We start from the raw sequence: 13,206 nt of genomic DNA, 5'->3' as shown, positions 1-13,206 counted from the left end.
AAATAATTGGTGTAATTGTAAATAGCAAAGTAGTTAATTTGCAGGCATACAAGTTACAGTCACGTAATTAAAAACATCGTAAATCTTTCACTTTCAAACATTTTTTACCACAGTTTTTTTCGTGAGATTTAACCAGGTAGCTGATCCATAATTCGTGACTAAAATAAATTTCTCCGAGCAACATTTTGCAGCGTTCATTGTTGCATAGTAACAGTTTAGAACTACAAGACCAGCTGAACATGGAATCCGTTAAAAAAACGCGCTTCTCGTATTAACAAGGTAGTTGCATGCTCGTGTTTGCAACGTGTTAGAAACTTTTTAATCGTCCAATGGTTTTCCTTATAACTACTTGCAAAAATTTGTTACGTTCGCTCAAGCAAAAGTATCATGCACATCACAAAATCAATTAAACGTAGGATATTTTATAGTATCAGTTCGTATCTAGCAAACTTAAGATTGTGAAGACAAGTTCCAGTTAGAATACTCGATGTCGTTCCTGCCAAAGAACAAAGACCACGGAACTTTCGGTCAATTTAATACTTCTCCTGTGAATTATTCATGTCATAAATTCAAGTAACTTTCAAATAGCAAGAAACAGTAACAAATCGCCCGTAAAGGCAAACGATAATTCGCAACAGCGAGCAAAACAAGTTTAACAAGTACCGTTTCAGACCGCCATTACCATAATCGTTAAACTGCAAAATTCGATAGTATAATCCACCGTAGTATCCGAGTCCTTTGGATACTATACACGTTATGCTATATATACGATTTACCAAACCAAAGAAACAATCGAGCCACGATAAAAGTCAGCAAGACGATCTACCAAAGGTGCCTACCAAATCTACCAAAACCCAGAACCGACCTTCGAGATGTCTCGAGCTGATCAAATCCAACGTCCCATCGGCAGTCGCCCTTGGCAAACAAACTAAAAAACATTACCGTGATAAATTCCTCGAAGTCGCAAGGGATGAGCACCCTGTCTCGGCAACGTTCCTGTCCATAAACTGCTCCATTCGACGAACCGCCTTCCTGTTCCATGGTATTGCTCATGTTCATAGAGGTTCCACCTTCTTCCATCGGATTCGATCCAGATCCCTCGATGTCCGTGCCATTCGTGGATCCTGCGACGGTCGTATTACGAGTAGTCGAGTTCGAATTAGGACCCTCGTCGATCGACGACCCGTTAAAATTCGTATTGTTCGTCAATAGCATCCTAGGAGGACCGATTCGAAAGGAATCGGGTGAACAGGGTGTATAAGAGATTCCGCACATCTCTCTTTCTTGACGAATACACATTAGATAGTCTTGATCGGCCAGAAATCTTCCGTTCGACAAGAAGTTGAAAGTTTTTAAGGTGCCGTTAGAACCTTGGAAGTATTGAAGACAGCCGGTAGGTGCACGCTGCTCGAAATCTAACTGGACAACCCTCATCTCCCACATTCTCGATCGGAGATTGCTAGGCAATCGGAAGTCCAGTGTCAGGGACTGATCGTCCTCGTCCAAGTCTATGTATACTGGACAAAAAGGAAGAAGAATGAGTCTACAAACGATTGTCTTGCTTCCAAAGAGCTTTGTATCGGAGAAGATGGATCGATTCCTTAACGAAACTTAGTCAGGTCTTTCTAACGATATCGAGGGAAACTCGTCGGATGGAAAGTATCGTCTTGCAGCGTACGATATCTATTCTTTTTTCGTACGTACAGCTACAGTTTTACAGACGAGATTGATTGTCCGGCGTAGTTCGGTGGAAATGCGATATCGGCGAGATTTTAATCGTAGTGAATTCCCCCCAAGGATTAATTACGCGAATTTAATTTATCAATCCGAAAGCGTTTGATACAAACTACTATTAAGCAATTAAGATTTTTCATTCGATCGATCGATTAGTCTCCGATACAATAAAGATGTTGATCGCGAGACGATATTTAATTTTTCCAGTGAAATTCTTTTTCTATCGTCGACTTAGAGATATGAAAGTTATAGCTCCGCCTAGTTGCGTGAAATGTCCTGTATATCGCATAACATGTCCAAAGAATGGTATAAATTCTTCTCGCATAAAATAATCAATTAAAATTGACCTTAATAAAATTGACCGTACAACTTATTTCAATATTTCTGAAACTCTTTTCACCGACAAAACGAGGAAAGAAATAAATAAAAGCGAAGATCGAAGCACGAGATTGGAGCGCGAAATGAAAAGTTTTAACACAAAGCACAAAGGAACTCTTACTTACGATGCTGACCGCTGTTCCAGCCGCACATTTGAAACACGCTCCTGCCATTTCTGATTTCCATGATATCTTCGTCACATACGCCAGTCCTGGGGTTGGGTTGACCCTACAACGATCGATAAGTCTCTTGAATGAACAAGTCGTGCGGTAAATTGCGGTCGATTTTTATCAGCCGATCAACATACACGCGTATAGCATGCTATTCGAATACTCGAATCAACCGGTACATCGTGGCCGTCTTTGGTCCGCCATCTTCATCGCTGGATCGAAGAATTCGAAACAAATTAATCGTCCTGCATAAATTTTTCCATCCGAGTATTTCCAATCCTTTTAAATAATTCGTTTCGTTCTATACATTTTCCCACAGGCATCTCGTTTGCCGTAATAATTATACGCGAAATACTCCAACGAAACTTTTACTACTTCCGTTGATCGATCACAGTAAAGTAATGGTGGAATACTACGCATTTTTCAAAAAACAAAAAAAATTAATAAACCTAGCCAGATAGTAGCTAATTCAAATTTCATCGCTTCTCCTATGATTTTCTGTTAACAAGTTTTTATACGAACGAGGAAGTGCTGTTACAACGCTATGTCGAAAAGAATGCAAAGTTTAAATCGCAAGCCGCTACGCTAGTGCACGGTGAGGCTACGATGGTGTCATTAACCCTCGGGGAACATAGCGCAACCACCACGTACTACCAACGTACAATTATACTCTTTGCAATCTTAATTTTAATCTTCTGTATCGTACATTTTGTCTGGCAGCTTCTGTAAAATAACATCCCCTCGTGCTATAAATCTAAATTACAAAGTAAAATTCTTCTGTACAATACTCGTTGTTTCTCTTAAATGTGCATTATAATTTTATTGCGTGATCGTGACACCTTTATCCTAATAAATATAGTTCGCGTTTCGATATTTCAAAATTATTCAAACGAGCCATTGCATTACTAAATCATTTAACAATCTACGTAAAAACTCATCCCATTTCGGTTACACGAGAATGTTTCCATCGTCGAGATTACCACGGGAAACGCATACTACAGCCGTAATCGGCATCGGCATAAAACATACCGCGTCTCAACTGGCAAAACATAAAAGAAGCGACGGTCTTTCGAAACGATAGCTTCACCCTTAAATAACGCGAGGTTTTAAAAAATTCATCCCCCAACTCTCCCTCTCTCTCTCTCTCTCTCTCTCTCTCTCCGTCGACCTCCATCCTGTCTCGCCGTCGACGGTTGCCCGGTTAATTTAAAACGTGGTAATCTTACACGTCAACGTAGATGAATTTTACAAGCGTGTCTAGATCCCCTGGAGACACTCATAAATGTCAACGGAGGGACACTAGCTGAAACAGGGGAAACGTAGATATATATTCGGGTTACTGAACTTTTGCTTGCGTTCTCAATTATGGGTCAATAGTAGCACACGCCACCGTTCCCGTAGAAGTCATGCTGCGTGTCCTGGCACTCGAATAAGTTAGCTTTTTGACACGAACCAACAACGATACACAAGAGTGCGAGTCGTAGCGGAGAGAGACAGAGGTTGTCGTGTACAGTAGGAAACCATGCATGGTGGGGTGAGATCGTAAATGCGTAGTATTCCAGGGGTTAATATGCCGTTAGTGGAGCAAAGAATGACAAAGAGCTGCGTGGCTTACTATGTTGAAATGGACGAAATCGATCCTGAGCTGGCTGACCTGCCTATCGATCTTCTGCACGACTACCGAACAGTTCATGGGCCAGTCAATGAGGTTGGGGAAACCAGGGCTGATCACGTAGGTCAGATTATTCTGCACCTCCTGCTCGCAAGTTGTCGTGACTTGTGACAGGGGAAAAAAGAAAGAAATGAATAAATCGCAAGGGGAAACACAAACAGGGGAACGAAGAAAGCAAGGGTCGGAGAAAGAGAGCGAATCGCACGAAGGTGGAATCGGCCAAATAGCGGATATACACCGACAACCAAGCTCTATTTCTACGCGCACGATAGAACTTGGTGCGGCATAAAGTATCTGTTGTACATTGTGTATATCGATTTGAAAATATTGATCGGGTTTTCGGTGTGTTACATAGCCGGAAAACAACGAATTCGAGTGCGTTCGTGCGGTCGGAAACCTTGTGTTCTCGCACGATGCGTTGATAACGATTCTTTCATTCTCTCCTTCTGTCGTGCCATTTTTAAATCTCTTTCGTGCCGGGTGAATCGTCGAATTCGCTGGTGACAGCAATTGGCAGAGATTCGGAGGTAACAGCGATGAGCAAATAAATTTGTCGATTTGGACCGCTTACTTAAAATTCGTTCTCTCTTTATTTGAAAGAAATAATACGGTATAGACCAAAGGAAATAAAAACGAGCGCGTGAATGATATTTTTTGGGATAATTTACTATTCTTAACGATTTAATTAGGCGTGTTTTTTATTCTTTGATATTATAAATAATTTTCCTGAAAAAGAAATAAGCAAAGGATTGATACTGTCGTAACTAATTATCGATAATTATTCGAGCGTCTTCTCCTTTTTACGTGGTGTTCTTTTACGGCGAACAGATACGCTGGTATTTTTATTGCCATTAGGATTCTGCCTGATAACGGGAAGAAGCAGTTACTATACTCCCACAACAGGGAAACTGTGATAACGGTACACGAATGAATTATGACGCGTGCTACGATACGCGGTACCTGTTTACGTGCGAAACAGGATATAAATTAATGCCACGAAAAAAGCCGAAACTCGTATGTGGATCAATGGCTGTAGCGGGAAATCGAATAACATGTATCGATATTTTTCCAATCTCTTCATACGCGAATACGTCGAGAACGACACGTACAAGATATGCGATATTCAAATCTTGCTCTGCCTGCGACGCGAAATATCTTGATCCTACTGGTTGACTACTGAAAAAAGTAAAAATGATTAATCAACCTTTGTCCTACTTCTGGCTGACGCGTAGATTATACTGTCGTAAATAATTCGTGAAGCAGTGAAATTTCGAGTTAAACAAATATGGAATTTAATGCTTATCCAATTTATTAATTTATTATTAATACAGATACAATTTACTAATTTATTATTAATTTAATTAAATATCTTTTCAAACGTTATACATTTAACAATATTTAAGAAAAGCATTCGTTTAAAATCTTGTAAAACGTAATTTATTACGTTCTACAGTACTTCGAATTTGTAAATTGAACTTTCAATAGGCTTACAAAATGAGCATATACAATAAAATAGTAAATTTCATTCGCGTGAGAAAAAAGCTTTATGCGATAGACTTTTAATGTTACTGAATGTGCTTGCACCGTGAAAATATTCGAGCTGCATCAATTTAAGCACCGTTAAATTGAAATAAATGAAAATCCGGAATCCAACATGGGAAAATTATTGTAGCGTGGAACAAATACAATACAGATTATAAAAATAAGTAATAAACTGAGAAAACGAATATTTATTAAATAGAACAGGAAAATTGAAAGACGTAAAAATAAAAATTATTCGTTTCTCGCCACTTCCATTTCGAACAAATTAATATTTTTCATTGACCTTTTACTCGCGCGTTTCATCATTTTTCAGAAAGTTATCTAAAAACCGATCGTTCAAAAATTGAAAACAACCATTTACGGAAAATATCGACAAGAAAGAAATAAGTGTACGAAAGAAATTCTTCATTCTCGAAGAGGAAAATATTTCTCGATATAAATATCTCTAAACAATTTTTCTGCATAGATGGAGCAGTCGCGTAATTAAGATTTAACCCGTACGATGAACATGATATTCGTCGGAAGAGTTTCGTGGTTCGAAAACCACTCGCCGAGAATTACAGCAGGTCATTCCAAGAAAGTTCGAAATTCCAGCAAACTATTTTTGAGGAGGAGGATTATTAATCGCGGTGTGACGGTCTCGTAAGCGGTCCCAAGCCCCGATAATGAGTTCTCATTCAGCCATTCAGCGGTCGTTTTGGAGTCACGGTGGTTCTATTCAGCTGGCTGCAACCCCGAGGAAATGGTTACCAGTTTCACGCAGACGTTTCTCGCCCTTCTTCTCTCTCGGAAAACAACCAGTGGACAATCTTGAAAAATTTACGCAGCGGTGTCTCTGTGGCCGAATGATGTCTCGTTAAACTCTTAACAACCTGGCCGTTTTATTATTTGTATTCTTTCATTTCGTTAGTTGCCTCATTTGTTGGTTCTTTTTTGGTCGTTCTTTTCTTATATATTTTATATGTATATAAGAGGACAATGAAATTATTACGAACAATAAAATTAAGAAGTGGAATCGGTGGAACTTGTAAGAGAAGCGATAAAGTTAAGAGCCTAATTGAATTGTACAGAGACGTTTGTAAGAAATAGCTTGTTGGGACGAAAGGAGAGCTTGGATGTAGAGATTTCTCGCAGTTATAATGGCACTAATTCTCGTTAAAAGTCTGTAATTAGATGAAAAATTCATACATCATAAACTATATAACTAGGAAGTTTATTTCGTTGCAATGCACGACAAAGTTTCTTCGAAGCGTTCGATTTTCTAAAACAAGACGTTATATCGAAATAACGCAGCGAGACTCTTTTATTTTCGGTTTATGATATTCTAATCTAAAACCGCTTCTAGCAGATACGTTCTGAAACACGCCGGACTTGCAGATCAAGAACGGCCTATCTGGTAATCAAGGCCACGGCATTCGGGAACTGATCGAGGGTACGTACTCGTTTCTAAGCAACATATTCCATATGCATCGCTCGATGTAAAACGGGTACGCCGATGGTCAAGATGTTAGTGACCGAACTGGTTGAAAAGCAACAATTCCCCAACGAACTGTTCTTCGACCGGTAGGATAATTTCTCCCTCGCGTTAGGTCGATTTACAAAGACATAAAATTGAAGAACATCGAGATCTAATGGAAAGATTGTATCGTCGCGCTATGTTTCCTACGTAGAATCGTTAATGAACGGCATACTATCGGAGATACAGGATTTCCAAAGTGTTTCAAAATATTCAGGCTGTTCCGTTGCACCTTGATAGTTATAAGATGATAAGAAAGGTTCTTCGAGTATTTATCTTACTGCTGGCTGCAATTTTATCTTTACGCGATCAATCTGAACGCGCTTTCGATAAATATAAATACCGTAAGTAATACAGCGGAGAAATATTCAAATTGCTAGAGAATTTCATGGACCGAAATTGATGTAAGTACGTTAATATATTCGATGACCGAAAATAAATTTCATAGACCGCGCACGGAGGATTTGGAATGCGCTGGGAACTTATGAATATTTATACAAGCTTGAGAAATTCAGGGTCGGGATGTCATTTGGACGACAGCCTTCCTGACTCGACTACGGTATTTCTATAATATTCTGTTTTTCTTCTCTTGCAATGATCGTATCATATTAGATGGATATATCGTTAAATATCGCGAAAATATTTATGTATAGTTTCGTAATATCGAAACCGTGGAAAATATTTATTCCCTTCGATATACTATTCCGCTATTTAAAACTGAAAGCAAGCCACGAACAGACTTACGTTATCGAATGTCCGAGCGATATTATTCGATATCACAATGCAGCGATCTTCGAAAACATTCAAATTTTCAGGTCACCGAAGTTTCCTCGTCGAGCTCGATTTAAAATCAATATATCACGGTCTACGAGACGATATGAACTACCACTCGCAAGCATTTAATGCGCTTCGAAGACGTCGGTTATATCAATATAAAAACAAGAACGATTTAATAATTTATCACGGTATCGTAGAAAAAGATAATTCGGTTTTTGAAATCGAGTGACCGAGTTTTGCCAAAAATTTTTCAGTATTTTGCATGACGCGCGTAATGTCAATTATAATATAAATTATAAAAAATGTTTGCAGTAGGTTGTCGTATATTTTCCCGAATCTCGAGCATGTAACCAAGTTTGCATAGGATGCGGCGCGAGGTATCCAAAAGGTTTTCCTTCCGTATCCAACACGATATCGTCAACGAAACACATCATGTACGCAACAAGAAGAGTCTATGCAGTTATCAAGTTATCCTGAAGGTAAGCACGTGCACACAATAAAAGAAGTACTGGCGTTTGTTTCACGAGTTTGCTCACGTATCACGTTCTCCTCTAAACGAGCAGCCGCTCTTCCGTAAAACGCTATACACATTTGATACGCTAGTCGCCGAGCAATCGATCTGAATTCTATCAAAATGATACCGAATAATATATGCGATATATGTATAGCGTAAATATAAAAACACACCTGCACGTTTCTAGTAATTGCAAACACGAAACCTCACCGCAACGACTATCGCGTTATTCGAGAATTCCCTCGTCTTACCGATCGTGTCTGCCTTGATTAATTCAGGTACCGTCGTGGTTCGATTTAAAATCCGATTGCTCGCCAGGATAAAACTCGCAAGGTTCCGAGCGAACAGCTCGAGCGAGAACTACTTGTTTGTAGCTCTGGTAATCTCTATGAAAGTACGAGAAAAAGACGAGAGAGAGGGAAAGAGAGAAGAACGCGAGTTTCCTTCTCGCAACAGGAACTTAACGGGTAATCGCCCGACGCCTTCGAAGGCCATCGTCGAAAAAGAAATTGGCAGAAAGATTGGACGAAACGCGGAGGTGACTTGTTATCTGGGACGCGCGACCGAGATGGCAACCAATTAAATAACTGTATAACTTGTGCCGTACGTTCTTCCTTGGCACGCGAGTTTGTAACAAGTGTTCCTCTCGTTCCTCCAGTTTCTCTCGCGTACTCTTTCACCTGTTTCTTTCCTCTGCACGCTCGGAAACGGAGGCGCACGTTCCTCGAGATCATTCCTTCGGACGTGCACGCGGTCTCCGTGATACCGTTAGCTAAAACCGCCTCACGATCTAACCGAATTGTCCACCTCGACCTTGGAAACCCGAGAGCAACCCGATTAATCCGAGGAATGGGACCTTTACGGAGGTACTTGTTGAGGGAATCTGGGGATAAACACCGAGTAATCCGTTGACATCGACGTAATTAATTAGATGTCGCTTTAGTTACATGGCTCGCATTATACCGAGTGATAGATAGGAATATTTAACCTTTCGTCGCAACGCGCGACTTACAAGTATGGTACCTTGACGACCGGTATCATTTCTGCGATATTGTTCGAGAATGTCGCTCCCTATGTGAAACTTTAATCGAACGCGTTCGAAGGTTATAGAGTTATTTATGCAGAAAACGAATGAATTTCTTCCAAATCGAGAACACAATTTTTCCGCTCCAGTTTTTTTAACGCCTGACGTGAAACAACGATAATTCAAGCGATTTAGTGAAAATTATCAGATCCTTTTTATCAACAGCGGTATTAAATAATAGGATTAAAATCATATATCTCGTCAAACGGCGCGCGAAAACATCGCGCCGCATTTATCAATTTCGTTCCCCTCGAGGAAACCATCTTCCCTGTCCTTTTTTATCGCAAATTACGCTACATTTCGTGTTTATATATCATGACGAAAGTTTCCAACCTGAAAGTGGTTAAAATCTTTGAGCAAGTTCGGTCTATCAATGTTAATAGAAGAGCGCATCGCGTGGTAAAGTTTCGTGCACGATATCCGTGAAATGTTCATGCGAAACGAATATGGAACGTGTAAGTGCTTTCATACCGAAGACCGAGCAATTTACGATTGACAGAACACGACGTGGATGGAAACAGACGGCGTAAATCGGATATATATCATTTTTGTACAGAGTCAAGTCCACGTAACCGTATTGCAAAATCTGTACCGAGAATTACGTCGCGTGTTGCTCAGTCGCACGTGTAACGGGACTTATGAATGTTAAAATGTAGCCAAGATTAAAATTCAGTCGCCACGGTCTACACATGGGAAATGTACCAAAGCAATATCGAACTAGATATGTTTAGAGAAAAAGCACGTTTTAATGGTATCGCTTTTCTAGTGAATCGACGATACGGCGCCGTTATGAACATTTTTTTATCGGATTAACGGAAGAATCTAAGATGAACATTGTCCGTAGAAGATGTTAGAGAAAAATGTTAGAAAATCTTACCCTAGAGAATTTTTTCATTCGACACAGATTTAATTACTCTCATTCGAATACCCAACTTTGTATATTCTCGCGAACAAGACAGGCCTTTCATCCTTTGAAACTCTTAAAAAGAAAAACACGTACAAATATCTCCGCTTTAAAATTTAACGATGTACCCTGGGCGTGTAACAACGGTGCGCTGAAAAATGGCATCGTGTATAAAAAAGAAAGAAGAAAATGGTATGCAAAAAAGCAGCGAATCGTAGGGGATGAAGAGAAAAAGAAATTAATTGCACGTGGGAGCAACGATCGTATCAACAAATTAGCAGTCACGGGGAACGAACGCAAATCCCCGGAAATTTAAACGCGTTCACGCACCGATCCTGTATTTCCCGGCTATAAAACTTCCACCACGCGGAATTTATGAAACGTTCGCACACTGGGTGAACCGGGAATAACAGGTTATAGCTTGGAGGTACTTACATATGCAGCATACGCCGAAACCGAGCGCGCACCGTCCATTCGACTTTCCTCGTTGAATGCGACACTCATACGTGTTCATGCATATGCCTCGTCGTCGTTTGTCCTGCGACAGGCACTCCTCTTGTACCGGGGTGGGAAAGAAGTTCAGAACTACAAGGAGATTACAAACGAAAAGTCGAGCAAGATAACGAAACCGAGATGGCAAACCGCAAACTGGAGGAACACTGTCGCTAACGGGATAATAACACGGTCAGCTACGAGACCTTCAGCGAGATTTTCATATTTTTGACAAGAGGATAGAAGAAAAATGAATGCTAGTAAACGAAGTAATTACGAATTGTCCTTTCGGCGGTATGGCTGTGCATGTACAACCACGCAGGTATCTTTTTCTCTTCTCTTCTTTTTTTGTTACAACTATACTATTTAGTATTATTTTTGACATTAGGTTAGTTATATTTAAGAATTTGGCCAAGTTTCTTATTTAGACTATACGAAAGATATATCCTTTAATGCCGGTTCTATCCGGACCAAATGGATATCGGTTTATTATATAGTGAGTAAAGTGTGATCGATTTTTAGTCTAGAAAATTTGTTACTTGTCGAAATTTTGTAGTTAATTTGGTAATATGGAAGAGCTGTAATATACGAAGAGACCAAGTTATTCCAGCCACTTCGTCATCAGGATCTTTAGTATGCGATTAGTTAAATCTTCGTAGCGATGATTATTCGTGGAAAAACGTTACGACGATCTACCAATGCTACCCCAGTTTACGGTACGTACAAAAGAAACTGGTTCGCCAGTGTTGAAACGTGTTTCTTTCGTCCTTGCAATCCGAAGAAAGTATAGCGATGATAGGGAAAGAATAGAAAGAAGAAGAAAATAGAACGCTGGAAAGAAAGATCTGCTTTTTTAACCCATTCGCTACAGCTGTCTCTGTGGAAAAGCAGTCGCACGATACGTCTGTACGAAGTTTATACGTAGAACGTGACCAAAGTTACTTTTATTTCCTGAAATTTTAAGCAATGCAACGCAATTCTAAAAATTTTCTTTCGATATCTTTTTCTGCTTCCCCGCACGCTAAGAGTTTGAACAACCCCTTTAGACGCGCGTTCGAGTATTACGTTAAGTATTTCATCGCGAACAGTGGTGATTTAACGCGAACAAGAAACGTTTCCGCCGCGGTACATTTGTAATTCATGAATATTGTAATTAACGTTATACAGGTATCACACCTACGCGTGGACTGTGTGACTCGACATTCGAGTAGAGACGCATTTTGTTCAGAGTCAGAGCAATCAACACACGATGATGAACACGCAATTACCGCAGTAATTAATTCGTCGGTCTTTGGTTTCTCCGCGGTGGAAGGACTATCGAGTTACTCTTACTTATCGTTACTGATTGCCAATTAACGCTTTGCGGGCTACACTCATAGGAATTTGCATAAGTAGTGGGATTTGCGAACTAGAATTTGACGAAATGTACGGGATAATCGGTAAAGGCTACTAGTATCATCGAATTGATTTGTTCGATAAGAAATTTAATTTTGCTAAATATCCCGTGTATTAAAGATTAAAGATCCCTGTGAATATTTAACTAGTCGGGCATCAAGAAAATATTTTAATTCAAATATTAAATTTACACGTCGTATTTCACGTTTGTTCACCCTGCATATTTTAGCTATGATTATAATCATTATACAGCAAGTGATAACTAATTTACTTATAAATATCAAAGCTGATTTTAATGATAATATTATACGCTGTATGTATGTATTTTAATCGTCGTTGGATTAATTTTCGAGCGACCAACGAATACATATTTAATCTCTATAAATAGAAAGTAGAATAGAAGCTACATCTATCTCGATAATCAAATTTTGAATGCTATTATTGTAATTTAAATGTGACGAATAAGAGATTGAAGATAATAGAAAGAGAGAAAGAGAGAAAGGAGGAAATTCGAGTGACGAATTATCATTAACCTTTATTAAATCTTTCAAAAAAAAAAAAGAAGAAGAAAAAAAGCAGCTCCGTAGGTGGCATAGGATTGGAGGAAACACAAATTCCGGTGCAAACACGGGATGTAGCGTTGGTCCGAGAACGTCTTGGTGGACACAAAAGAAACACGAAACAGCACTCCGAGAACTTACCCCTGGAGATTGGGTTTTCGCTCAAATCGAATCCGTCGGAAGGTTTCTCGATGGTTTGGCCCGGCCAGAGATTCAAGCCGAGCAACGACCATTGCTGCGTGTTCGATGGAAAAACGATCAGAGTGCAAACACTGGACGACAACCACGACAAAACACTCCACTGTGCTTGCGACGCGAACGCAACGTTTGCGAGTAAAATCAGTCGAAGAGAATAAATCGCGAAGCATCTGAGGATCATGTTCGACATCGGGGAGCGCGCATTCGCGCGCCTCGCAACAAGGATACCTTCAAAAGTACATCAACGGAAGACGATGACCGACTGACTGG

The 13,206-nt window shown here is 39.8% G+C and overlaps 1 protein-coding gene across 1 annotated transcript in view; it reads right to left on the bottom strand.

Moving 5' to 3' along the window:
- Positions 1–13,206, bottom strand: part of LOC100649350 — a 15,004-nt gene extending 1,798 nt beyond the window's left edge. The window contains exons 1-5 of the mRNA XM_003400262.3: positions 12,880–13,206; positions 10,727–10,876; positions 3,898–4,058; positions 2,238–2,340; positions 943–1,517 (exon numbers count right to left, since the gene is read on the bottom strand). Coding sequence (XP_003400310.2) covers positions 943–1,517; positions 2,238–2,340; positions 3,898–4,058; positions 10,727–10,876; positions 12,880–13,126 — 1,236 coding nt within the window. The 5' untranslated portion in view covers positions 13,127–13,206. The remainder of the gene's footprint in view (positions 1–942; positions 1,518–2,237; positions 2,341–3,897; positions 4,059–10,726; positions 10,877–12,879) is intronic.

The sequence above is a fragment of the Bombus terrestris genome, chromosome 13 (assembly GCF_910591885.1).
Source record: "Bombus terrestris chromosome 13, iyBomTerr1.2, whole genome shotgun sequence".
In the NCBI taxonomy this organism is placed as follows: Eukaryota; Metazoa; Arthropoda; class Insecta; order Hymenoptera; family Apidae; genus Bombus; species Bombus terrestris.
Note: the sequence above shows the minus strand (reverse complement) of the source record. Positions and strands in the feature narration are given on the sequence as shown.